The sequence below is a fragment of the Cyanistes caeruleus genome, chromosome 10 (assembly GCF_971803275.1).
Source record: "Cyanistes caeruleus chromosome 10, bCyaCae1.hap1.1, whole genome shotgun sequence".
NCBI classification, from domain to species: Eukaryota; Metazoa; Chordata; class Aves; order Passeriformes; family Paridae; genus Cyanistes; species Cyanistes caeruleus.
Genome location: NC_141710.1, coordinates 24,238,064 through 24,265,960, shown reverse-complemented (window position 1 = coordinate 24,265,960; position 27,897 = coordinate 24,238,064). Strand labels below are relative to the sequence as shown.

General features: G+C 47.9%; 1 protein-coding gene across 20 annotated transcripts in view; it reads right to left on the bottom strand.

Moving 5' to 3' along the window:
- The window catches only part of PLCH1 (phospholipase C eta 1), a 79,261-nt gene that overhangs the window by 35,447 nt on the left and 15,917 nt on the right, over positions 1-27,897 (bottom strand). For 18 of the 20 annotated variants that reach the window (XM_086843886.1, XM_086843891.1, XM_086843885.1 and 15 more), the window contains exons 3-11: positions 11,875-12,021; positions 11,291-11,534; positions 9,939-10,068; positions 8,285-8,455; positions 6,308-6,401; positions 4,310-4,513; positions 2,895-3,015; positions 1,818-1,989; positions 223-330 (exon numbers count right to left, since the gene is read on the bottom strand). In XM_086843886.1, coding sequence (XP_086700012.1) covers positions 223-330; positions 1,818-1,989; positions 2,895-3,015; positions 4,310-4,513; positions 6,308-6,401; positions 8,285-8,455; positions 9,939-10,068; positions 11,291-11,534; positions 11,875-12,021 — 1,391 coding nt within the window. Of the gene's footprint in view, positions 1-222; positions 331-1,817; positions 1,990-2,894; positions 3,016-4,309; positions 4,514-6,307; positions 6,402-8,284; positions 8,456-9,938; positions 10,069-11,290; positions 11,535-11,874; positions 12,022-22,734; positions 23,070-27,897 lie in introns of those variants that run through there. The other 2 variants (XM_086843894.1, XM_086843892.1) reach the window with 2 other exon arrangements.

Genomic DNA, 27,897 nt, shown 5'->3' with positions numbered 1-27,897 from the left:
CGATTCCTTTTTTTAACAGTCATCCAGACTATACAGACTCAAACCAGTCTCTTACATAAGGCACTTAAAATAAAAACAAATCCTATAGAACAGCATGAACCTGACACAGGAGTGAAAAACTTAGGAATGAAAAACTCTGCTAACAACTGTAAATAGGGCATGGGGTGTGCACGTAAGAAATGCAGAGCTGTCACACTCTGGGAACTGACTGTGTGCACATACAAAGCAGGGCTTTAACTTGCAGTCATCCTCGATTTCATCAGCACTGTCCTCTTCTGAAACTTCTCCTTCCTCAGCATCTGCTCCAAGGCTGCAGGGCAACTTCTTACCCTAAAATGAGGAGAAAAAAACCCAAATAAATGTGGTCAGTGTTTAATTAGTGCACTCAGTCTGCTCCTCTTGCTTTACCATCTGCTTCTAAATAAATCACCTACCAACCCTTTGTGATATTGCTTCTGTGCACAGAAGTGTTCTCAGCCTAGCTGCTTCATCAGTGGGAGACAGGAATGACACTCAGACTTCTGGAGAAATGCAGAGGATTGATTTTTTGGCTGCATTTTGAAATTAATAAGGCTGCTGCTAATGAGTGGGTCATTGCTGGTACCTTTACACTGGCTCAAGTCTGAGTGTTATTAGAATGACTCTTTATATACCCTCACAGGATGGAAATTATGCCGTTATTTGAAATTGTGGCTAGTGAATCAATACTGCCTTTCAAAGGAAAATGTACAAAAAGAGCAAAAACAAAAGCAAAAAGATGAGAAGCTGGCTTACTTCTCAACAAGGTACTGCTTCCTAAACCTGATTTTATCTTTTCCAATAGAGCTGATTAAATTGAGCAGGGGATGGGAGACAGGGCTTTGTACAGAGATCCTGTGATGATGGAGATAGAATTTCTCATTCTGAAAACAGCTCAGCTCCACAGCAGTCTGTACCCACAGGGCTTCAGCAGTGAGAGCTGGAGGATCACTGAAATTACAACCTCAGATGTGCTGAAAAGCCAGCTCAGAAGCTGAGGTAGGAACCCAGAGCACCCAGCCTCTCCTGCCTTTAGTGCAGCGCCGTGGGATTTCACACAGGAGTGATGTTGCACTCCATTTCCTGTGGATCCCCCAAACACCAGCCCCACATGTTTACACAGTTCATTAACCAGCAGCCACCCCAGGAAACTGCTGCAGTGAAATGCAAAATCATGGCTGAGCACTCAAAGGGCTCCTGCTTTAGGGTCAGCTCTGTACTGTGCACTGCAGCATCTTCAAACTAACATCAGACTGAAACTGGGAATCCCTGCAGCCACACTGACACCAAGGACAGAGGGAAAGCCAGAGTATCCTGAGAGTTCACACACAAGTAATTGCCCCCCCGTGTCCAAGTAATTAGAAAATCTAATAGGGCAGAACTCTATTTATCATCCTCCCAAAGGTCTGCCTTATGCTTCTTCCTTGTTCTATCCATCCTGGCCTTTGGAATTCCTTTCAGAGCAAATCCATTTGGAGAGGCTCACACAATTAATCCTGCACAGAGCACCAACTCCTGGGCTCCAGGGCCTCCTCCAGCTCCTCCTGAGCTGCTCTTCTCCCACGAACATGGCAGATGAAGCATGAACAGAGTTCCATCCCATCAACTACAGCTCCGAGCTGAGGGAGGGGAAGGGCAGGAAGTCTTCACTTTTTTATCACTACAAAGTACTTTGTCCAAGGAAGGATTGTCAAATAATGTTTAGATGCTGAAGGGATATGAACTGGTCCTCCAAAGAAAATCTACAATATCACAAGCTGACTTTCACTGCATTCTGAACATGCCCAGCAGCAAGTTACCTTCACTAGGATTTTCCCTTTTAAATCCTGAGGGCTGGGAAGCTGTCTGGGATCTCCAGTGCTCACAGATGACAAGTCCAGTTTGTCACCAAATATCTCCTTCAGGTATTGGGCAATCTTCTTTTGCTGTTGAATACTGCAGTGGTTTTCAATGGACAGTATCACTGGAAACCTGGAAGCAAAGCCCCAGACACTGTCACAGCTGTGTGTGGAGAGACAACACCTGCACTCTTACCTTTCCACCTGTGAATGGAACAGCCAAGCTCTTCCACAAAACCACCCCACTGTTTCCTAAACTCCTGGCAGCCCCAGAGTTCCACGACAAGGAACCCCACATCAAATAATGAAAAACACCTCTTTTAGTATTGAAAGTATCACGTTGTATTTCTCATCAATAACAACAAACTTTTGGGCTTGGTTGTTTTTTTTCCCCACACATCCATTGTTGTGTGTTGTTTTTTTTTTTGTAATAAAAAAAAATACATTTTGTATTTTCCTTTTATTCTCTTTAAACTACTCAAAATTCTCTACACCCACTCATGATTTGAGACTACTCTGAGTGTGTGTGTGTGTATAAATATATATATATATATATGGTTAGAGTCCACAGCTTTCATAATAAACTGTTATAAAGCACCATGGCAAATCAAACAGATTCAGAACACTATCCCACACCTCAGTATTTCCTCACACTACACATGACAGCTTTTCAATTTTCCTGCTGATATGAAGTGTTTCCAGTAGGTAGAGAACATCACAGTATTGATTTTTCAGGAGAATCTCCCTGTGGATGTGAGTGGGAAGTTCTATTGGAAGATAATCAGCAGTGTCAGACTGTCCAGAGCCTTACTGAATTTAAGAGCACAAAAGGTTCAATTTAGGCAGAACTCTCTCCCTCAGTTGATGGGAAAAACTTATGCAGCTGAACAATAAACACAACATGGGCAATAAACAGGGGAACAGAATCAACCCTGATGTGTTTAAAGGAATATTTGCACTTCCTTGGCTTGATGCTGTTTTGAATGAGGGATTGACTACAGAAAACAGGTGTAGCTTCAAACCTGGCTCCACACTTACTCGTTTTTGATGAAGGCGTATTTATTGATGGTTTCTGCCACTTCTCGGAAGAGGATTTTGGAAGTCAGGGTGTAGCCATGGTGCACCACTGGCTCCCCATCTGGGCCATCCCAACAATCCACTGTTAAGACCAGAAAAGCCACACATTAAGAGATGCCCCCAGTCTCATCCATTCCTGTGCTCCTGCTGCCAGCAGAGCTCACCTGCCCAACCCTGCAGGGCCAACAAGGTTCACTCCACCTCTCATTCCATCTCCTCCAACCTGCCAGCTGAGCTCAGACTAACAGGACAGCCTTTTCCTGGGTCAGATGAGAATCTAGAGCATCCTAGAACTGCTTTTTTCCCTTGTAAAAGGGAATTTGAGGATTTTATCCTCATAAATAAAACTACAACGGTGTAATAGGTCAAATTATGTTTACAGCTACCTTGGAAAAACAGGTTTTGCTTCTGAAGAGAAACTATTTTAAAAGAATTTCTTTTCCCACTCCCAGTGTAACTTGCAGCTTTATAACTGACTGTATGAAGAGTAGCAGCCAATCCAGCACATGGAGAATGGACTGACATAAGAATGCTTTTCCTAATGAATGCCTGTACCCTGAATTTGTACCAAACTTGTCACTGCTGTTGCCTCTACAGGCAGTTAAACTTCCCAAGAAGAAAGCTGCAGAGCTGTTCCCTGGGCTCTGAAGTAGCTGCAATAGCTTTGAGGTCAAGCAAAATAACACTGCGGAGTGTTCTTGGGGGCTGTTCTGCAGAAGGCAATCACCCAGTTTTCTCAGGTTCATTTTCTCTAATTAATTTTTAAATAGAGATTAACAATATTTTTTTTTCCAGATGACCTTTTGTAATGCTAGTCATAAAAAATTAATATTGAGTCTAGCTTTGGTAAAGGACTTTATTATTTCTGGAAAAGAAAAATACTAATACTAATATAAAACCACTACTATTTTGTATTATTTAAATCATGCAGAGCTTAAACAAGAACCCAGTGTGATCTCCACGATCCCCCAAGGCAGGGGGCTGGAACTGGATGATCTTTAGAACCCCTTCCAACGCCAGCCATCCTGTGATTCTCTGGTGCCTGTGGCGCTGGCCCGAGGTGATCATTCCCAACAGAAAAATCCAGTTTGGAATGGTCAGAAGGTGCTGCAGCACCTGAGCCAGCAGAGCATCGCTGCTGGGAGTGGTGATGCTGTGCCCGGTGCAGCCCTGTGTGGCCCCAATGCAGCCCCATGCAGCCCCATGCAGTCCCATACAGCCCAAATGCAGCCCCATGCAGCCCCATGCAGTCCCATGCAGCCCCATGCAGCCCCGTGCAGCCCCATACAGCCCCATACAGCCCCATACAGCCCCAATGCAGCCCCATACAGCCCCATACAGCCCCATACAGCCCCATACAGCCCCATGCAGCCCACCTTCGACGCAGCGGCAGCCGGCCTGCAGCACCCGTGCGTACATCTCGGCCCGCGACTGCGAGAGCAGCTGGTCCCCGCTCAGGTAGGTGTTGTGGGACGAGGCGATGAAGTAGTGGCACAGGGGCTGCTCCATGTCCTGGTGCACCTGGCGGTGCAGGGGGTTGGACACCTCGCACGCCGCGCTGCGCATGAAGCTGGTGAAGCCTGGGGACAGAAGGACGGTCAGCCACGGGCACAACGCTGTGAGCTCCTCCCGAAGCTGAGCGCTGGACAGGGGGCACAGAGCTGGGGGCATGGCAGAGCTGGCTCAGGAGCGCTGGACAGGGGGCACAGAGCCCGGGGCATGGCAGAGCTGGCTCAGGAGCGCTGGACAGGGGGCACAGACCCTGGGGCACGGCAGAGCTGGCTCAGGAGCACTGGACAGGGGGCACAGACCCTGGGGCATGGCAGAGCTGGCTCAGGAGCACTGGACAGGGGGCACAGACCCCGGGGCATGGCAGAGCTGGCTCAGGAGCGCTGGACAGGGGGCACAGAGCCGGGGGCATGGCAGAGGCTGTGCTAGCTCAGGAGCGCTGGACAGGGGGCACAGACCCTGGGGCATGGCAGAGCTGGCTCAGGAGCGCTGGACAGGGGGCACAGACCCCGGGGCACGGCAGAGCTGGCTCAAGAGCGCTGGACAGGGGGCACAGACCCTGGGGCATGGCAGAGCTGGCTCAGAAGCACTGGCCGGTGGGCACAGACCCTGGGGCATGGCAGAGCTGGCTCAGAAGCACTGGCCGGTGGGCACAGACCCCGGGGCACGGCAGAGGCCACGCTGGCTCAGAAGCACTGGCCGGTGGGCACATACCCTGGGGCACGGCAGAGGCTGTGCTGGCTCAGGAGCAAATGCCCTTTTTTGAGCAGAGTTCCTTGCTGGCGCTCCTGTGCTGGGAACAGCAGCGCCCTGAGCACGGATGGAGCGCACCCAAAGCAGAACCGTGGATCAGCAGGCAACTCACTGACCCAGCCACCTTCACTACTTTCTTTTTTTCTGCAGGTTTATTCGAGAAGATGGTACTTGATTTATAACCCTCTAAATGAGAGTAGCACTGAACAGAGAAAGTTTTAAAAATACCTCCTTTAAGAATGAAACAATGTAAAATATTTGCAAAGGACAGTGCAAACAATACCAGCCCTGAAAGCAGCTCAGAGATAAAAGGAGCTGCAGCAGCAGGTTAAGAGGAGCAGAAATGCTTGCAGGAATATTAAGTGTCACAGCTTGTTTGTTTTCCTTTCCTTATTTCAGTTTGAGTGCAGTGCCCTGGGTCACATCAGGAGCTTGTTGAAGGGAGGCCATAGCCAGGATTTAAATACCACGTGGAGGAGGATTCCTCCTTCCCCCCTCCCCAAATCACCATGTACATTATGCTGCTCCACAGAAGCTTCCTTCTGGGCAAAGGAACACACCATGGCATTTAATCTATTTCATCCCAGTTCTGAGGCTGATTTGGATAAGTTGGATTCTGAATAAACATACAATTTACAATTACTTTCAAAAACAATGTGAGTCAGGTATTAAAACCCGATGAAAATGCAGCTATCTGTACTTTATTTCACAGAAGCATAAATGAATGGATTGTGCAGGATCCCAGATCCCAGAGCCAAGGCAGAATGAACACTCAGCTTTCAGTACCTCTCGGGGAACAGGCTATAGATAAACTGCATGGTACAGTTTGTGTTTGTCTTACAAACACCGAGTGAGCAATAAATCCCCACAGCCTCAGGCATCCATCCCCACTCCTGAGGATGGCTGTGATGGATGGCTGGAGAGCTGCTGCCTCACCACACCTACTCTCATCTCCCCCCTGGCTCACAAAATGCACCCACGCTCCCGACCGCTGATCCAGGGGACTTGGTGCCACAGGCAAATAGCAAAAACCTCCCCAAAACACCATCAAAGCACTTCTACTCCACTGCAGTACAGCAAAACAAAACTCATGCTGAAATCAAAACTTTTACCTTCAATCCCAAGAACATTTTGCTTCTTGTTTTCTTCTGACACTTCAAACTTCTGTATGATGTCCAGACAATATTCTGGTGTCACATTATTCATCTGCACAGAAACAACAGTGGAGGTACACTTATTTTTAATGTCACCAACATGTGAAAATCCACTTGGAGGAGACAAATAGGAGTGAGAGGTTGCCATCAATTAAAACCTAGTCTCATTTTAGTCATTTTAGTCTCAAGATTAAAATTAGTTGTTTAGCAGCCTTAATAGCTGTACTGGCCAATAATGCTGAAATGAGAGCTATGACATTATATTCTTTAATATAATCTTCTTAGACATGCAAAAAGACTTGGCAGGCTTGGATTTCATTTTCGTGTGTTTTCCACTCCTATGATTTCATTACTTCCAAGGGAGTTCACTGTAATACACAGGCTAGGAGAGAAATAATTAAATTCTGAAATGAAAAACAGCAGTTTTTTCTGAAACAAATAGGAATTTTGTCAACAGCTTCAGCTAGCCCACAGCTGAGGTTCTAACTGATTTGTAGGGCATTTACAAATAGACACCTCTATTTCCTTCAGAACTAAAGGAAAGAAGTAGCTCCCACCACTCATCTCATCCTTCCTCACTGCCTTGAGTTGTAGAGAACCAAAGGGAGAACAAGGACTGGGTGGATTTCATTTCTCCACTACCAACATCACAGGAAGACAATTCTGGCAGTCAAACCTCTGGCACTTCACTTGTGCCATCATCCTGTTCACTGTTTGTACTAAGCCAGCCATCCTAAGATGCTGCAGGAACGACACAGGAGAACAGAAAAAGAACAATGCAGTAGAAAAATGTAACTGATTATCCTTGCTCAGGGTGGTGTTTGACTGCAAACGCTGCTCAGAGCAGGCCCTGTTCTGGTACTAGCTGGCTCAAATTAACTTTTTCATTATCCCCCATGGCTCCTTGCTGGCCCAGTGTAGGGTTCTCATGTGCTCTAGGAATGGAAATGTCTAATCTAGTCCACAGCTACATCTGCTGGGGAAAAGCCCACTCATTTGTGCTTTTTTAATTGCAGCTTGAGAGGTGATGACTGTGGCCATTCATTTTTTTGTTACATTTTAAAGTACTCCACTAAAAATAATATGGGGTGTTCTCCTAAACAGGGAGCTTTCCAAAAAAAGAAGCCAGTTTAGCAAGCTAACAAAAACCCCAACCCGCTTTTGTTCTGTCCTCGGGCTGCAGAATATTTAACATCTTGCCAAATGAGTAGCAGATGGAGCAGAACAGACTGTCCACAGATTTTCCAAACGGCAAAACCAAAATGCTGTTTGGGTGAGGGCACTGGGGAGCTGCTTCCTGGCTGGGAGCACGAGCAGCTTTTGGGGCAGTGCTGCCCTGCCCCAGGGCGCTGCTGGCACTGGAAACACTCAGGGGAATCTCCCTGAGCTGCTGGGCACTGCAGAGGGGCACAGGAGTGCCAGGTGCCTCCAGCCTGCCCAGGCAAGAGGTGAACCTCCAGGTGAACCTCCAGGAGTTCCTGCTTTCACTCTTCATGGTTTGCTGCTGGAGCAATGCTGAGCAGAGCAGTTCCCCAGACAGCTCTGCCCACGCAGAGCTCTCAGGAGGGCACACAGCACAAAGAGGATGCAGAATGCCAGACCTGACAGTCAGCTCGAGGTTCCTGCTGCATCAGCAGGTCCATAATGTCCTTGTGCACCCCCAAGGGCAGCTCCCCCACCTCTGCCACGTGTTCCTCGTCTGGCTCCAGGTCCCTGAGCACCCCCTCACACCTCCATCCTGGCCACTTCAAACATCATCCAAAGCAGCTCAAACTCTTTCTAGAAGCACTTCAAAAACCAATAAAACCTTCAGAACTCTCTTCTGTCACATCTGTGCTTTGTCCTCTGCCCTAGGTTAATATTTTCTGTAAAATCCTTTCCCTGCACTTGAATGTAAGTACATGGCCACAGACATGGGTGCAGATATTGCCATACCTTCTGTTCCACCCTCAGAAACTGAGCCAGCTCTTCAGCTGTGAGATGATCCTTCTTGTCACTGTAGCTTAGGAGCAGCAGGTAGAGATCTCGACGCAAGGACATCATCTTGTAAAACACTGAGAACTCTTCAAAGTTCAGGGTTCCTTGGTTCTCATCTGTGTCTGCCTCCTAAGAGGTAAACATGCTCAGCACAGGAGAAATCAGGGAATAAAACAGAGCAGGACTTGTGTACTCCAGCAGAAATGTAGTCAATTCTAGTCTGCAAGATTGCTCAGACACAAATTCTGACAGGCTAAAATGACAGCAAAACTACATCATCATCTCTGGGGTTTTTGGTGAAAACAGTTACTAAACTAAAGCCACAAATTCCCTGTGAAACTCTAATTTCCTTCTCTAATTTCAAACTTATTTCCCCCAGAAATAAAGAGGCTCACACCCTGGTCTTTTTTCTGATCTCTTGCCCTCCTGCATGCCCTGCAGTTATCCTGCAGGAAAACACAGCATAACAATATCACCCAGGGCTTCCCCAACAACAGTCTGGTATCTTAAATCATTCAGGACAATATCAGAGTGGTAAATGCACATTATTTAATCTGCAGCACTCTGCAGAGGGGACAGCTCTGCAGCAGCACTGAGACTCCACACCAGAACATACACCCAGCATCTCCAGTCTTGATTTGCTGTTTCTCCTCAGAGGTAGGAAGGGAAGAAAACAGTACTTAGCACACACTAATACAAGCTTTTTTCTGTGAACATCTGCCTAAGAGGATTGCTTTGGATTTTCCAAACAAAGAATATATTCTGGTGTGGGTCTCCATGCAAAACAGGACTGCAAACTCCTATCACAGCAATAGAATTCTCAGCTAGCTGGTGTTGAACGGGATTTTTAATCATTTTATATCTGTTATATGCCTTAAATGACATTTATAATCTGTGGGAACAAGTACAACCCAAATTAATCTCTGCAATACCACCCCACCAGTTTCCAGGTCTTTGGGAGTAACTCCAGACTCCAAAGATGTATCTCTAATGGGGACTTTATGCCAAGCAAACAAAGCACTTTTGACCATAGAAAATTCTTCAACTTTCCTATGTTTTATACCAAACCAGCTTTGAGCTGGTACTGGTTTAGAAGAGTGAAGATTACTTTTTTTGCTCTCCATTATGTCCTTGGCTTCTCTGTCCTTTCCTACAGTAAACATAAGAACTGGTGGAAAATGGGAGCTGTTTTCAGACAACAGAAGTAAAAAAATTGATTCCAAATCAATCAGATCTGAATGGCTAAATATGAGGAATCTGTTAAAAAAAAAACCTAATTACTTGCATACAGCCAGTATCTATTAAATAATTTTCCATAAAGGAAATGAAAAAATATTTCAGTAACAAGTCAGAGTAACTTCATTATCCATCAATACCAGGATTGAACAATTCAGTTCACAGAGCTGAAACCAACAATGCAGCAGAACCACCAGTAACTTTTCTGTGTGCTTCATGTCATTTAAACAATGTTCTGGTGCCTCTTTGTCTACAAAAAGGTAAGACTTTGAAAAAGCCTGTGAGGTGCTGGGATTTTTAGTCCCAAGCTGCAGATTCTGCTCTGGATCTGCCCAGAAAAGGACTTTAACTGCCCCCTCCTCCCCCAGGCACGGACCTGGAACATCTGCCGGACCTTCCTGCGGGGCAGGCTCACGTTCAGCTTGTGCATCAGCTGGTGGATCTCCTCGATGTTCAGCAGCCCGTCCCCGTTCTTGTCAGCCTCCTCGAAGGTCTGCTTCACCCAGCTGCCAGCGTGTCAAGGACAGGCACACAGGGGATCTCCTCATGGAGAAGGGAGGCAGGGGCAGCTCAGGAAAGAGTCCTTTTTGCCCCTGCCCTTACTACAGCTCAGTCAAATGCTTAGAACCAGAACTGGTTTATAGCAATTATTCACAGCTCAGCTCACAACACCAGCCCCTCCGCACTCCCATTTCTGATGCTGGTTCCTCCTCTGAGAACATGTTCTAAAGCTTTCAAACATTGCTGGCCTTACTCTGGGATCTTCTTCCACTTGTCCCTTCATTTACCTGAACTTCACTTCCCAACCAGCACCTTTCACCCACTCCTTGCTCAAATATCCCCCAGCACCTCCTGCTTAGTTCCTGCAGAAGCTGGGAGTGGGACAGGGCCACTCTGTGTGCAGTGTCCCAGCTGCCACACTGGATAAAACAAACAGGACTTGCAGTGATGTTTCACCAGAAGAGGATACAGCAGACAGGAGCAGCTCAGAAAAGTCATGGTTAAATACAGCAAGCTGGGGACAGGTGCAACAGAGCATGCAATACAACCCCAATGGGCCTGTGCCTGCTGTGGATCAGAATCCAACACAGGAGATATAAATTAAAAATACCTGAAATATGTATATTCTCCAGGAGTACCACTGGAGATTTCCATGAGGCAGAAGAACAGTCAGGTTACAATTTTAATTAAGATGGCCTTGAGGTTTGTAAGAGTGTTCTTTGTGTATAACATTTTAGTCATCACTGTTGTGAAGAAAACTGTTGTGAAAAAAAAGGCACATGAAGAAAATATTCAGAGGACATGAGGTTCACTTTGGCTAGTGAGCTACAGCAAACATTTAAGGAGTTTTAGGGATTTGTGCTCCTGACAAACAGTGGAGGCTGGGAAGGACACCTGACTTACAGAACAGCAAGAGAGATGGCCAGGAGTTCCTGAGATATTGAGATAACTAGAAATAACTGATCTGTCCCTTCAGAAAGGAATTCATTAACAAAATGCAAGCCTATCCCCTGACTCCCATGCAGTTTGATCCAGTCCCCAAGGCACAGCCCATGGTTTATCACACACCTAAGTGTCCATGTCAAACCCATTGCTCAGGTTTCCGTTGCAATCAGAGGAAGGGTTTTGGTCACTCAATAGGAGGAGAAAGGACACCCTGTGCCGAAGTGAGTGAAAAGCAAGGCAGGAATATGAACCAGGAGGAAGGCCTGGCTCCTCAAAGGATACTGGTCGTGCGTTCTCTGGCGCTTGGCGAGCGAGTCCTCGTCGCTGATCCCGGCCAGGAGGTACTTGAGCCCCGTGATCCAGGTGCGAGCCTCCTCGGGGTTGGACGTGATCAGGTCCAGGGTCTCCAGGTGGTTCCCATGGTAAATAGTGAAGCAGCAGCTGGGGTCGAAGCTGCCCTCGGCGTGGCGGTGGAAGATCTCCGACTGCCGGCCCTCGCTGACTTTGTAAATGGAGTCGATGACAACTGGGGGAAAAGGGAAACCAAAGGACATGCCGGGACAGCCAGCCAGCCTCTTCCTGCTTCTCACAATGCTGAGCTATTCAGGCTCAGAGGTGCTAAACTTTATTCATCTTACACCTTCACATCCCAAAGCCCTCTTGGACTGAAGGTTTCCTTGCCATGGCTGTGCCACGTGCCGGCTGCCCCAGAGGCTCTGAGCGCTCCCTGGAACATCACAGGGCTGAGGCTACAGAAAGGGAGCAGGGGAGACAGACACCAAGTGTCTCACATCAGCCCATGAGCCCCTGCAATTCACATTCTAACACTGAGCTGCCCCAGAAATTAGAAATTACAAGGAGTTTACTTTTTGCCTTTTCGCTCTTCCGGGAGGGCCTCCATCGGATGCAGCTCCTGTGCTCGTCCAGGTAGAAGAGCCGGACCAGCCCCTTGGTTCCACTCTTGAGCTTCACCATCTGCGTCCCAGACTGCATCACACTCATGCATCTTTCAACTGTGAGGCAGAGCAGAATAAATTCAACTGAACAACCACCTCATCCACTGATGACATGACTAACGGGTGCCCTGTTCTGCCAGGCACACACCAGTTCTGACTTGACCCTTGCATGACAGAGAGTGGGCAGTGCTGGGAGGCTGTTCCTTCCTCACTGCCACCTTCTCCACAGAGCAAAATGGAACAGCTCAGAGGTCAGAACACCCTCACAACAAAGGAGGCAAAGAAAACTTCAATCTATGTCGAAGGAAAACGTTTTACAGTTGTTTCATGCTCATCTTATTTACATTTTTTTCTCTTACTACACACAGTGGTGTAATTTTAAACCCCAGCACTCCATGTATTTGGACTGGTGAGATCCTCATTCAAACCACGCAGTCTTTTGGGCTCGGTAGCCCTGGAGTTTGTCCCTCATGCTGTGACACTGGCAGAGCTGCTCACAGAACCACACAGACACATTCACACCCTCTCCATGCTGCCACCAACCTTTGAACACGCACTGGGATGATTTCCTTTTATCCACTCATCCCATCTGGATGATAAGGCTTCTTTCCTCCTCTGTGTTTTGACTAAAATAAACCCATTTCTTCCATTTCATCTCACACCCTCCCTCCTGCAGCCTTCCAAACACAAGGATCAAGATAACATTTCCTCTTGATCTCAGTATATATCCATGCTCTTAAATTACCTTCTGGTTTTATCCATTCACAGCCGCTCCTCACTTGGTATCACTCCAAATTCATCTCCCTGGGTGATTTGTTTACACTCTGGCTGGCTCCCAAATAAACTCTCTGGGTTTGTCTTTATTTCTTATCACCCTTCCTCTCTCCAGCACTTCTCTCTCCAGTGCTCCTCAGTGTCACAGCTAAGACTAACCCACACTCCCACTCCTCTCTGCCAGAGCTGGGATTTATTTATTCTCCCAGCTCCCAACAGCTCTGACACATTCACAGGCACTCAGAGCAGCATCTAAACATTGGGCAAAGCAGGGATGAACAGCCCTGGATGCTGGAATAACTCCTCTATCTCCCTCACTTGCCAGGAGCTGAATAAACCCCATCAGAAGAAGTCTTTTTCCTGAGTTCTCTTTCTTGGAGGAAGGAGGGGACTGAGGTTGAGCTGAACAGAACCAAACTCTTCTGAAAGCATCACATGAGTGCAATAAATGTGTCCTTTATTATGTCCATAAATAATGGCAGCCCCTGGATCAGCACACGCTGAATGAAGGTGAGTTTGGAAGGGCTTTAAGATAAATCACAAATGTGACATAAATCAAGCCAGAAGGAGATGTCAGACCATATCCACATGTTGGCTGGGGCAGCATTAACTTGGATCTATCTGAAGACGCACAAAGTACCAGGAAGACAAACATTTGTACCATGAGAGATGGAAAACTCAGAACCTGAGAGAAGAAAGATGAACTGAAGCAAAAAGAATCTCTAAAACTCCCTATGTACATCCACACAGGAATGCCTTTCCTTGGCAGACCCAGCCTTTCCCTGTGGAACTGAGTTTAAATCAGGTTTGCCTTGGATTCCTACCATGACAGGCACAGAAATGAGGTCCTCCCTGTGCGTGTGGATACACAAACACGCCCTGCTCCATCAGCCTGGCACACACACCACACACACCTTCTGATTTCACTAATAGAGAGATCACTTCCAGCAGGGCTTTAGCTCAATAAGAGGTTTAGCAACAAGCTACTCAACACAGAAAATCTGCTTCTTTGCACCTAAGGCTAGCAGTGACTGGTGAAAGTCTTACAAAAACAACTGATACTCAAATAAGTCTCTCTTTTAGCACCAGCTCAGTTGTCAGACAAAAATTCCCAGCCCAATTTCACGAAGATGCCATTGAGGACAGCCAGCAGAAGGCAGAAAACCATTTATTCAATATAACCAAGGGAGGAAACCAGTTATTTAATATAAGAAAAGCAGAGAACGGGCCACAGTCAGGTAACTGCAGCCCATAAAAGTGTGCAGGAAAGTAAAAGCCATAAAAAGCAATCCAGTTCTTTCTTCACCATTTCAATTGCCTAACCATTTCTACATCACGTTTGGAATTGTTATAGGTGCTGTCACATTCATGCTTCAGGCAGACTTCAGTTATAGGGAAGATTTTAAAATACTTTCCTTCATAAAGTGGAAGAAACTCAGTTCCTGCCCAATCACTCAACAGCCTCCACCTCCCAAACCCCACCTGCAGTAGGTCCAGTGCTCCAGGGAGCACCATCTTTGCTGCTTGCACTTCCCCAATTCCAAGGAAATACCATGAGAATTCAAACATTTAAAGAATAGTAAACATGTAAGAGAGTTCATGGCATCATTCCTGCTGTGTAGGTGTTAATAACAAAGGCTCCACGTTCAAGAAGGGACTGGGGTAATGGAAATGCCACAGCAATCACAGGCCCACTGGATTTCAGCTCTGCAAACCATTTACAAAACACCCCATCCTCCCGTTCAGGCTATTTATAAAATATAGGCACGCAAATCCAAAAGGTCTTTTTCTAATCTATTCTCAGTATGCTAATGCCGGTCCCCTGCCAGACGCCACACATTAGCATCTGAATCAGGGAAGGTATTGAGCAGTGCAGGGCAGAAAAAAGCTCCAGAAGAGCAGTTCAGGAAGGATCTCACTAAGGAATAGGGAAGCTGGTTCCAGAAAAACATCGAATCCTGTAGATAAACCAAGAATACAGAGTCAATGAAGCAGCTCCTCAATGCAGACATAGATTAAAATTTGAGGAAGCAAGACATGACTCCCATTAAAAGATATTCTTCTAACACAAGGACTAGCTGTGCATTTTTTGCTCAAAGTCTGAAAATTATTAAGTTAAACTAGAACACGATGTAACTTATGTTACAAGATCAAAGAAAATTAATCTGGAAGTTTAAATTAAAAATTATGCTTATGCAATGTATAATGAAAGCGTCTCTACCCATGGCAGGGGTTTGGAACTGGGTGCTCTTTAAGGTCCTTTCCAACCCAAACTATTCCATGATTCTATGATATTTGAAGCTTTAATTTAAAATTAAAAACCCTCAAAAACTACACTCACTTCTGTTTCCAGAGTTATGTAAACTTGACAGTCTAAAATCATCCCAACAGACATCCTGGAGTTTAATGGGATTTAATAATGAAAGACCAGTCTACTTTTTTTCCTCCCAAAAGAACCCTTTAAGCAACACAGACCTGAATTCAAATAGCATTTTTAATTTAGTTCAGCCATGAGAATCACTCCTAACACAAACCTCTCCTTAGGGGAGGAGCTGCTTCTGCACCCAAGGATAAACCAGATGCAAACCCGTCTGTGCCAGCTGGACCTTCTCAGGTGGCCACACTGCCCAGCACGTGGTGGGCCTCTGAGGCCAGTAGGAGAGCCATGGAGCCCCAAGATGTGCCCAAGCCCTGGGATGTCCCTGAGCCCTGGGATGTCCCTTATCCCTGGGATGTCCCTGAGCCCTGGGATGTCCCTTATCCCTGGGATGTCCCTGAGCCCTGGGATGTCCCTTATCCCTGGGATGTCTCGGATCCCTGGGATGTCCCTGAGCCCCAGGATGTCCCTGATCCCCAGGATGTCCCTGAGCCCCAGGATGTCCCCAAGCCCTGGGATGTCCCTGAGCCTCAGGATGTCCCCAAGCCCTGGGATGTCCCTGAGCCCTGGGATGTCTCTGAACCCCAGGATGTCCCTGAGCCCCAGGATGCCCCCGAGCCCCAGGTTGTCCCCAAGCCCCAGGATGCCAGGCAGACACTGTGGGTCCCACCTGTCCACGGAGCCCGGTGCTGCCAGGCAGCTCTGGCTGCTCCAGCAGCACTAATCCCCCCAAATGAGGCGGTGCCACCCTCCATCCCCCACCTCTAACCCATCCCCATGAACTCGGGCGTCAGTAACCAGGGAATGGCTCGGTGCCAGCCCCACCAGGATCCCCCAAAGCCCCCTGCCTCACTGGGAGCCACGGCCATTCCCTGCATCCCAGGAGCTGGGAATGCCTCCGCTTTCATTTCATTTCATTGCCAGCAGCAGCAGTGGTGAGTGCACATCTCCCTGCTCTTGTGCCTCACCACAGACTTCAGGGCATGCAGGACCCTGCAGTCGGTACCAGAAGGAAATTATTTAGGGAATTAAGACATTACACTGAGCAGCATTTTCTGGCAAACAGAAGAACATTTTGCTATACAGGGCTCATCCCTGCAGTGAAAACAAACACCCCCTCCCATAAAACATGGTCTCTACGGTTAGAGAAATATCCTGGCCATTTTTTACTACTGTATTTTGGGGTCTAGTTATTCAAGAAAACACTATTACCTTTGCATTAGCAGCAACACTCTACTGCCAAATCTACAGCAAAAGGTTACACCACTGCTGTGAGACAGATCATTTTATTTTAAAATCAAAGATCAAAACAAATTTCTTACTGCTGTCCACAAACAGTTCTTTTATTTTCCTGTACATTAAGAAATTAATATGTCAAAGTGCAACCAAATGACAAAAGGTCTGGTCTCATCTTGCTTTTATGGACTTACTGTTACAGCCATCTGACAAAACAAAAAGATTAAATAAGGTATAAAGAGCATTACCAAACACTGAGAAGTATAATTATGAAAGAGGATATAAACTGGGTTTCTAAATGATAGGCATCAACTGCATTAAGCCAACATTAAGCTTGAAGAGATAAAAGGAACCCATAAAATGCAGGAGTTCCTTTGATAACTGCAGCAGCAGCTCTTCTCCCCTGCATTCAGTATTTTGTTAGGGGTGCTGAGGCCCTGGCCCAGGGCCAGTGCTGGGGTCACCGTCCCTGGAAGCATTTGTAAAACGAGTGCCTGTGACCCTTGAGGAGCCAGTTTAGTGATGAACACTGTGCTGGTGCTGGGATGATGGTTGGACTCCATGAGCTGAAAGGTCCTTTCCAAAAACCACCCTCCCCTGCACCCGAGACCAGCACACGACTGAACTGTCCCATCCCAGCAGTGAAAACACTCTGGGTCCAACCAAACCCCAAAGCAAACCCCAGACCCCCACAATGTTCTCAGCTGTCAGCCCTCTCCCCATGCCCTGTCCTGCATCAGCCCCTCACCCTGAGCACTGTTTTCCCTTCCATGATGCCGTTAGACACCGTTTTGTGCCCAGAAAGCACATTTTATCTAAATCCCACAGAACAGCACTAATGCCATCAGGGTGATGATTGCTGGGGGGTTACATAACAGCCAAAGAGCCAGGGGGGCAGAGAGGGCACAGGCAGGTCTGGGGCACTGCACAGCCCCAGGCAGGATTGGGGTTTGGTTTAAATAGGCACAGCTCATATTTTATGCCAGTTTAATTTGCTTCGCAGCAGCTCTTCTAGCCTCACGGAATTTCACATTAAGCTTCTTACAGTGGATTTAATGGTAATCTCTGGGAAGTCCACGGACATGAGATGGACAATCAATCTCTCACACTTCTGCATTTCTCAAGAAACCCTCGAGGAAGCCACACAGCACCAGCAGAGACACCAGAGGCTGAAAAGGGCACGGGCAATTCATCTCAGCCCTGGAGATGCAGAGCATCGAAACAAGTAACCAAACACAAGTTGAGACTACTCAGAACAACTGTGAATGGTGTCTCATCAAAGGAAATCCCTAACTCTGGGAAGCAGCTCGTGCTTGTAAAGTCACTAAATAATATACAAACAAAAAAGGGGTGAAGCTTAAGAACAAAACTATTCACTACCCAGAATAGAGAATCAACCCCAAGCACAACCAAAACCTATCAGCATGTTTCAGCTCGGTATAAGTCTGGGAACTGTCTGTCTGTGTCTTCTTTTTCTTTCAAAAACACCCAAAACAAATGCAAAAAGTTGGCAGCAGCAGCTCCCAGAAGTCACATCTGAGTAACATGAATTTCACAGTATCTGCTCTTTCAGCCTCCCCTATTGACACTGTGGGCTCAAGTGCTTCCAGGATGACCAATAACTCATCTTATTTTCACATTACAAGTCAAAGGTTTCTGCTCTTCACCTTCTCTAGCAAATCCTTGACAATCCTTAGTTATTCTTGCCATGGGAGAACCCAGAGTTCCTTCCCAGACTGAGGCCCCCTCCTCTTTTGCTCTTAGAGATCAGAAAGGAACCAGAAGCATCCAAACAAAAGCTTGGCACTACAGCATAATCCAAAAAGAATCTGAATGATCCTTAATGACAAGCTTTGTTCTGTCACCGAGGCTTCACAGAGCACTGTGCAGTGCAGAAATGTCCTGCCAGGCCAGTGCCTCTTTTCCAGGGCTGTGCTGCCCTGTTGGACACCATGAATAATGCATGTTTTCCACCCCTGCCCAAGGACCCCTCCTTCTGCCAGCTCAGCAAAGTTCCACTTATTATCTTCAAGCAATTAGCCCAGGTTTCATCCTTTTTTCAGAAACAACTCCACCAGAGCTGTGCATTGTGAGAGCCCTGGTGCCACTGCTGCACAGCGGCCAGAGGAGTGTAAGTTTTCCATTAGGACTATGGAATTAGTCCTTTGTCAACACTGAAAAGCACAATCGGTTAAGCACAGCCATGGCCAAGTGCCAAAGCACATTGTCACATCAATGGGGCGAACAAGGAGCACAGATTTATTAAGCAAACACAGTTAAGTTTGCACATCCTAATCCTCTTTCTTCCTCGAGGATCCCTCAGCAGGGAGGGCACAGCAGTTGATTATGACACCACAGAGCATGTGGAAAAAGCAGGAGGAGGGAAGAGGAGGAGGAGGAGAGTTTCCGCTGTCCCTGCCAGAGCTCACAGGTGTGTGGTGCCACCGTGCCAGATCGGGGGTGGCTCTCAGGACAAGCAGCACCCTCCCCTGTTTGACCATGACAGGAGCACAGGTACCAGCCCCAGGGTCTGTTCCCATGTCCCCAGAGGAAACCCAGGGGCTCCCCAGGCCAGGGGAGCTCTGCTCAGGAGGGCAATCCCTCCTCACTGCAGCTCTGCAGTGCCAGGGCAGGGGCTGATCCTTCACAGCCTCCCAGCTGGCACACAGCAGCCTGAGCATCCCAGGAGCCGTGCCTCGGCATGCAGAGGTGGAGAACAGTAAACCACAAACTCCTTCTCTGCCAGAATCCCACATCTGCCCTCCAAAAAAATCAGTAAGTACATAAATAAGGATCACTCACTGGTGAACCAGACCTTGTTCTCAGCCTGCCTGTGTTGTATGATACAACAGATACAATTCCCATAACGTACTGAGCTAGGGCAGACCCCCTCATTAACCACACCGCCCTTTGTACATCACACCTCCCACTTAACTTCACCAATTCAACAAAAAATAGGAAAAAACCCCACTGCCCAAAGGCCCTTCCTCAAGCTTGCTGCTGTGCCCACACAGAGACGTGCAGAGGATGAACTGTCCCAGGCTCAGTGCAAACAGTCCCTTCTGATGTCTGCACGTTTATCAGTGAACGTGTGACAGCCCCTGTCCAGCAGCACAGCCTGGGGAGGGGAGCAGTGACAGGGCACAGGAACAGCTGGAACAGGGATCCAGTCCCCAGGGCCTGGAGGGAGCACTGCTTCCCCCCAGGCTGACACACAAAGCCACATCTGGAGCTCGGCTAGAGACTAGGAAGAGGGGAAAAAAGCAGAATAGAATGGAAGGTGAAGTTAATTAACCTTTAAAAGTAATGAATGGAGACTGCAGTGCAACAGATGATATGAACTAATTTATTCACCCTCCTCAGAAATAGTCATTTTGCTAAAGAAACATGTTTATCTATTCTATTTTAAATTACCTCGGTGCAAGTCAGCGACAGTGAGTCATCTGTGGGCAAACAATGAATTGACAGTCTCAAACACCAAAGTGATTTTATTACTGAAAACGATGCTGTTTGGTGCATCTGAGTTTCAGGCTGATCAATGTTTCTGTTGGTAACGTGGGAACACCTCTGAGCCCGCTCTCTGCCGCGCTGCTATCGATAACCTGCCACAGCCCAGGCTCAGCTCCCTGCCCTCCAGCCAGCTTTGCTGGCATTGCCAGGGAAAAGCCAGCTTCCACTTCACTCATGCAGGGAGAGACAGAGCAGCACGTGCTCCCTGGGGCATCAGCTGCTGAAGGGAAGAGGAAAAACCAGCACACACATCCCTTGCAGCAAGCTCAGTGCTGGACAGAGCTGGGACGGTTCCTGTCAGCACGCTCTGCTCACCAGCCCCTGCTGTCCCCAAGCTGCTGTGTGTCACCACGGTGCCAGCACCGACCCAGTGTGCCACTGGGGCAGCTCAGCCTCCTGAAAAGCACTGAAGAAGTTACCTCAGTAATTCCAATCTATGCCCCAGAGTTTTGGAAAAACAGTTCTTCAGCAAACAGCAATAACATTTCCCCTAACACCGTGACAGTGTTCTGTAGATTTACTGAAAAAAGAGCAGACTTCATTCATAAGCACCAAAACCACAAACACTAAGTAGTTAGCAAGCACATAACCTGGTTACTACCTGGCCAGCCACATCCTCTGCAGAACTGATCAGATACTGCCCCTGGAGCCACCAGCATCCAGCTCCAGCACCCTCTGAACCCCCAGCAGGGCCATGGCAGGGACACTTTGTGATGCCCCACCGTGACACTCAGGCCAGGCAGCACTCAGGGCAACACTGGGCAACCTCCTCAGGACACACCAAACCACCCCGAGGCTCCCCACCTGCCACAGCTGCCATGGGTGTGCCGACTTCTTGTGAGTGCATTTAATGCTGACACCAATTGAAGGGGTTATTGCAGTGAAACCTGTGGAAGACAGTTCTTCCCAGGAGATTGATGCCTTCCATATCCACTCAGACCAGTTTGCTGTTCCAGGCTAATTCCATCAGTATTCCAGAGCCTACACTCAGTGCCTGGACAGGTGCTTGGACAGCTTCAGGCACAGCAGTCCCAAAGCAGCACTAATAATGACATTAAACAAGGCACTGCCATAGTCCCTGCTACAGAGGGGAGCCCAGCCATGACCCCACCTCTGAGCAGCCAAACCTCAGCACCAGGGACACCCAGGGACACTACAGGACACCCCGGGACAGCAGGGACACCCTGGGATACTGCAGGACACTCTGGGACAGTAGGGACACTCTGGGACACCACAGGACACCCCAGGACAGCAGGGACACCCAGAGACACTGCAGGACACTCTGGGACACCACAGGACACCCCAGTTCAGCAGGGACACCCAGAGACACTGCAGGACACTCTGGGACACCACAGGACACCCCAGGACAGCAGGGACACCCACTCACTGCCCTACAGCCCTCGCTGGTCTCCCCACACAGGGATGGCATTGGCACAACCAAGGATGAGCATCTGGGATTTGGCCTTGCTGTCACATCTGGGTAAGGAAAGGCCTGCAGAATGACCTCGAGCAGAACTCCACCCCCAGCTGAGCTCTCTGGTGTGGAATGTGTTTATCCACACATACCCTGCCATGAGATTCAGAACTTGAAGCTGCTGCTTTCCTTGCAGGCCTGTTTCCAACCCCTCCAGGAGAGCTGGCTGCTGTGAATTATTCAGTTCATATCCATTACCTGCTGCACCTGGGAAGGCAGATGGAGTAACACCTGCCCTCCTTTAGCCACGGCCACCAAAGCTCCACGGAGAGCTCTGGGTACCCAACATCTGTGAGAGGAACAGCAGCATCTGCAGTCCCAGCACAGGCAGCCCTCCCCACAGAGCATCCACAAACAACTCACTTTTGCCTAAAATAGGATCTGGTTTTTATACAATAGCTGTGTCTATTCCCAGAGACTTCCACTAGATAAAAGATATCCACTAAAATCAACCACAACAGATACAAAGAAAAAAAGCGTATCAACCCCCAACACTGCCCTGAAATTTTCTAGCATCTTATATTGGGCAAGATGATATTTCAAAGTATGATCCACTACTTTTGGTGGCTTTATTTTAGTCTGTTTGATTTCAAATTACAGATAATCTCGTCACAAAAATTTCTTCTGGGCTACACAATTCTGGCAAGAAAGCTCTAATGCTAAATGTATTTTCTAAGTGTTTTCTTTAAAAGAACATAATCCAACATCCTTAAGGACGAGCAGAATACAAATATTAACTTTAATCTACCATAATTTCTCCTTCTCTCTACAGCATTTTCTCTCTATCCACTTAGAGGCTTAAGCTAATTGCCACTTTCCATTCAGCACTGACTTAAATGGAACAAAATTAGACATTATAAACAACAAGATGCTGAAGAAAGTTATTCAAGATGTCTTCCTTTTTTTGTAGCATCTCCTGCAATTCTTGGAAAGACATCTTTTATCCAGTGCTTTCATTCAAATTTTACATACCACTTGCAAATGTGTTATACTATTTATAAGTGCTACTAGAAAAAAAACAACAAACTCTTCTCCACTGAACGCCACAGCAAAATTCCCAACAGATGAGAAGGTCAAGAATGTTTTTATTCAAGGCAAACACATTTGTAGTAATCTAGGCTAACACAGAAGTGCAGTTTGTCCTCATCAAAAGAGCAGTATCTTAAATACAAGCTATATGTTCTCATGGAGAAATCGACTTGACTTTCAAGTCAATACAAACCCACCAGGTTTTCTTGTTAAACATTCAGGAATAAATACAGAGTTACTGTACCAACAGTGTCCACATAAACACCACAATTTACCAGTCCCAAGGGTTAAGTTACTTGATTTTTCTATAAGCATTTCCAGACACATTACTAGCTCGTCCTATGGCAATTCCAAACTCAAACATCCTTACCTTTTTCTGGACTTAAATTTTTATATACTTCAAGGTCTGCCATTAAATTTGTAAGTCACGCATTATTGGCAAGCAGAACGGCAATTCTCCCTTCAGGAAAGGCGCGGTTTGATCTTCACGCCTTCAGAGCCGACACATTTGGAAAGCAATCCTTGGAGGTACGGCCGAGCACCGCTGCTCAGGATGAGCGAGGAAACCTCGGTGATCCATATCACAGAGAGGAGAGCAGGTAACTTGGCTCAGAGCCGAGGAGCGCAGGCTGCGAGGGAGCCGGCAGCATCTGCCCGTGCTGCAGCTGCGAGCTGATCCTGCACAACAGCGCTGCTCCCGTGTCCCTGCACACAGAGCTCCGGGCACCGCACACAGAGCTCCGGGCACCGCACTCAGCGCTGCTCCCGTGTCCCTGCACTCAGCGCTGCTCCCGTGTCCCTGCACACAGAGCTGCTCCCGTGTCTGTCCCCGCACTCAGCGCTGCTCCCGTGTCTGTCCCCGCACACAGAGCTCCGGGCACCGCACACAGAGCTGCTCCCGTGTCTGTCCCCGCACTCAGCGCTGCTCCCGTGTCTGTCCCCGCACTCAGCGCTGCTCCCGTGTCTGTCCCCGCACTCAGTGCTGCTCCCGTGTCCCCGCACTCAGCGCTGCTCCCGTGTCTGTCCCCGCACACAGCGCTGCTCCTGTGTCTGTCCCCGCACTCAGAGCTCCGGGCACCGCACTCAGCGCTGAGAGCTCCGCAGGCGCTCCGGGCTCCGAGCGTGCCCGGTCCCGGGGAGCCCTGCCCGGTCCCGGGGATCACTGCTCGGTCCCGGGGATCACTGCTCGGTCCCGGGGATCACTGCCCGGTCCCGGGGAGCCCTGCCCGGTCCCGGGGATCACTGCTCGGTCCCGGGGAGCCCTGCCCGGTCCCGGGGAGCGCTGCTCGGTCCCGGGGAGCTCAGGGAAGTCCCGGGGAGCCCTGCCCGGTCCCGGGGATCACTGCTCGGTCCCGGGGAGCCCTGCCCGGTCCCGGGGAGCCCTGCCCGGTCCCGGGGATCACTGCCCGGTCCCGGGGATCACTGCTCGGTCCCGGGGAGCCCTGCCCGGTCCCGGGGAGCCCTGCCCGGTCCCGGGGATCACTGCTCGGTCCCGGGGATCACTGCCCGGTCCCGGGGAGCTCAGGGAAGTCCCGCGGGGCGGGCAGGGATTACCAGAGTCCGGCTGAGGAGTGACGCAGGCTGAATGCGGCAGGGGAAATGCAGCCCCGCTCCAGAGTAACCCCCGGCAGCTGCAGCCAGGGGTTCTGCGAGCAGCAGCAGCCTTTGCCCTGGCTCTGGGCCCCTGCTCCGGCCGTGTCCCACTGTCCCTGAGCGCAGGAACAGCCGCCCTGCAGGCTCAGGCCAGCTGCGCTCGCCCGGGCTGTGCATCCCCGGGCGCTGCAGTGCCCCAGGAGCAGGAGCCCCCGGCAGGTGCTGAGCACCAACTCCCCCAGCAGCTACACAAACCCCCGTGCCCCGGGCAAAACCCTGGGCTGCTTACAGGCGTCCCTGAAATCAGGGGCTTTACAGGAAGAACAACGGACAGAAGCATTCACATTGGCATAAACTGCACTTCCTTACAACGGAGCCCAGGGGCTCACAGGGCTGGAAAGCACAGCAAGAATTAAGTAAACTCCACATAAATGCCTCGCATCTTTCATTTACTGCATTTTCTAATTCTGTCTTCAGCTGGCTCTTCCACTGTGACATTTACATCAGCACACCAAAGGAATTCCCAGCTGTATTCCCAAACATTGTGACAGCAATAAAGAGACAGAATTTGTCTAGCACAGGAAAAAGTTACAAGAGCAACAACCTGACAGAGGAGGAAAACAAATAAAAAAGTCACTCAATAAAACGCACCCCTTATAGTCCCACATGCCTGCAGAACTTCAGTTGATGGGAGACAAGATCCAAGTGGAGCTGACATGTTTTACTTGCTGAGAAATCATTTCTTAGCTGCTGCTAGCACAGAGAGCCTTCCCACAGCCCCCAGGACAGAGCCCAGCACTCTGCAGGGTATCCATGGACTGTGTCCAGCACCCTGGAACGTGAAACAAGAGCCCAGAGCCACTGCAGGATCTCTTGGCTGCTCTGAGCTGTGGCTCCAATGGCACTGCCAGGCTGGGATGGCAGGAGGTGGCACAAGTCCCACTCTGAGTGTCACCCATTGCCAGGCAGAGCGAGGGAAGCGTGACCCCAGCTCTGGTTCCCAGCTCAGCTCCCCACCTTCCTGGCTGAAATCAGCACTCTGAAACCTCTGGACAGTTACCAGTGCATGGACAGTGAGATGATGTGCTATAGCACATCAACATATATTCAACAACAAAAAAGAAACTGTCACTGCTGTACAGTTTAATTATTGATGTATCAGATTGCACTTGATAATGTGTTAAATGCAAATTACACTCCTACTGTTCTGTTACTTATAAGATGAGCTATACACAAGCACCTTCGACACCACAGCTGCTCTGTAAGAAACCTTACACAATCACCAATACATTCTTCATTGTTTTGTCTCCAAAATAGACTTCCTTTTAAAACCAGGCATGCTTAAATGCTACATGTCTTTAGAAATTCAAGCATGTTATATAGGTTAGAAAAACATTTCAGCAAACAAATGAAAATGTTATATAATTCAGTTGACATATGCCAAATGGTAAAAGAAGATCTGTAGGTTTATACAACTTCCAAAATTAAAAAAAAAAAAAAAAAAAAGAAAAAAGAGAAATCAATCCCCATGACAACTCCTCAGTGTCAAGCCAGGTTTTGCATTTAATCCCTGTCAGTTTGCCTGGCTTTTCCCTCACTCCCAGGGGTCACAGGCTCCTGCTGGGAATGCTCTGCAGAGCCACAGCACACACAGTTCTAACACTCCTAGAGGTGATGGTGACAAACAAGCTTTCTGAACAAAAAACTCATTTTCCTTTATCAGTAATTGATTGACATCAATGATCACCATAAGACAAGATCTTTTCAGCCATCACTGCTGTCCCATGGGTATTGCACAGTCCTGAGCTAAGGTCTGGCAGGAAAAGTAACAGCCTCACCTCCACGCCTGTTTTTCCCACTTAGGTTTTCTGCCCACACCTCACGAGGCTCAGATTACCAGAGAGAGACATAGCCCTGCAAGTTCTACCGCAAAATATCCATTTTCCAATAAATGAGAATATGATTTAACTAACAGTTTGGAAATTACAGCATCAGAGGAAGGTTCATTTTCTAGCTCATTGGGTTTTCCTTTATCACTGTCAAAATAGCTGGAAACCAGTACAAAGCCTAATTCTACTAAAGAGCAAGAAAAGCTGATTAGAGAACTAGCACCTCTTACAGGGAATAGATAATGAAATAAGGAGATAACAGCATCTTCATAATCATCTTCCAAGTGTAATCTTAGATCTGAACTGTGAGACAATCTCCTTGTGAAAAGTCAGCCAGCTGTGAATAAAACTTTGTATCAGCTGCATGGAAAACTTGTCATTTTTATCAGATTAAAGATTTATCGACTCATTTATCGTTAATGAAGGCATGGTTCTATGGAAAGCTGAGAAAGACACAAAAATGGAAGGGGAAAAATACCTGGCATTAGAACATAATCTGAAATACTGTCTGGAGACAGATCCCCCATGAGGCTTCTCCTTTCAATGAAGGATGGATCCAGAGACAGACAAACAAAGTAGAGAGAGTTTCTTCAGGCATTTTAGGCCCTTTTTAAATCTAAGTGGACCTTAATACATTAATTCCTTAATGCTCTTGCAAACACGTTTTCATTTACATCTGTTTGTTCTGAGGAATGACTTGTGGATATTTCACATAAATCAGAATATGAACCCAAACACAAATTCCTGCACTCCTAAGTTGTGCTTTCCCAGCATCATTATGAAACTCCAGCTGAAGCGACTCTGGAGATAAAAGGCTGAATCCTGCAGCCCACATCTGGCATCTGTAGCTGTGCCCCCAGCCTTGCACGAGGCTTCAGCAGAACTGATTATACAGCACTGCCCATCAGCAAACATCAGGCCTGAAGGATTTGTGCAATCTGGCAAAGCTCTAGGACTGCTCCCCAAAAACTCTTGTGCTCCAATAACCAAAATAGTCCATTTGACTGCACAGAAAGGGAGAACAGAAGGCATTTTAGGTTCTCATTGGGCACAGAAGTCCAAGGTCACTGAAGCAAGGAGAGGTTCTCTGTGGTTTCCTCATCAGGATGTGCCCAACATAAGGACCTGTGTCACCTGTCGGGCTCAGACCCACTCACTCCTTCCAAGCAATTCCCTTTCCAAGGTGAAACAACAGCACAACACAACCTGCTCCATCCCTGGCAGCCGGAATTCCTGCCTCCCTCCAGCCACAGGGTTCACACCAACCACCACCAGTTCGGGGGTTAATTCCCACAGACGGTCACAAGCATAAATGAATTCCAAAAATCTTAAGGGAAAATATAAAACTATCAGATGCAATGATAAAAACTGCCATTATCTAGATGCAGTTTTGGCTGGGGAGGTACTTGCCTTGCTGACTGGGAGGCACTGGGAGCCACAGGAAGGGCTGCTCTGTACAATTTGGGGTTTTTTTCCCTTTATACTTCCAGGAAGTATAGACCATCTAGTAGCAAAGTTAAATGGATGTTTGCTCTGACAGCACAGCCATTCCTACGTTGTTGCTGCCAGCAAACAAACAAAACATGATGCATATTTACAGCTTAAAACCCCTGGAAAAAAAACAAACAAAAAACCCCTCCTTCCAAGCCTAGAGGGATACTGTACTTTGTATTTTGGAACTGCTTGCAAGAGGACAGAAAGGAAAGTGGGTTCATCAAATCCTCAAGGCTATTCCAAACATTCTAATTGCTTGTCTTCTCTGTTCTGCAGAAACTGTTAAAACAGCTCACCCCCAGCCCCTGTGTCTGGTCTGTTATTCTCTGTGTGCACACACTGCTGCTGCTGCTGCTGAAGAAAACTGACGGTTTTGCTTCTGGGCAGATAAGACTCCCCAGAGTACAAGGCACAGCAGCAACCTCCACTTCTGTAACCAAAAATTTCAGACATAAACAGATAAGAATTTTAATATCCTGCAAATGCAGCCATTAGCAGCTTTTCCTAATAAAATTATAAAATGACGAGAGAGCTTTAGGCAACGTGGATGCACACAG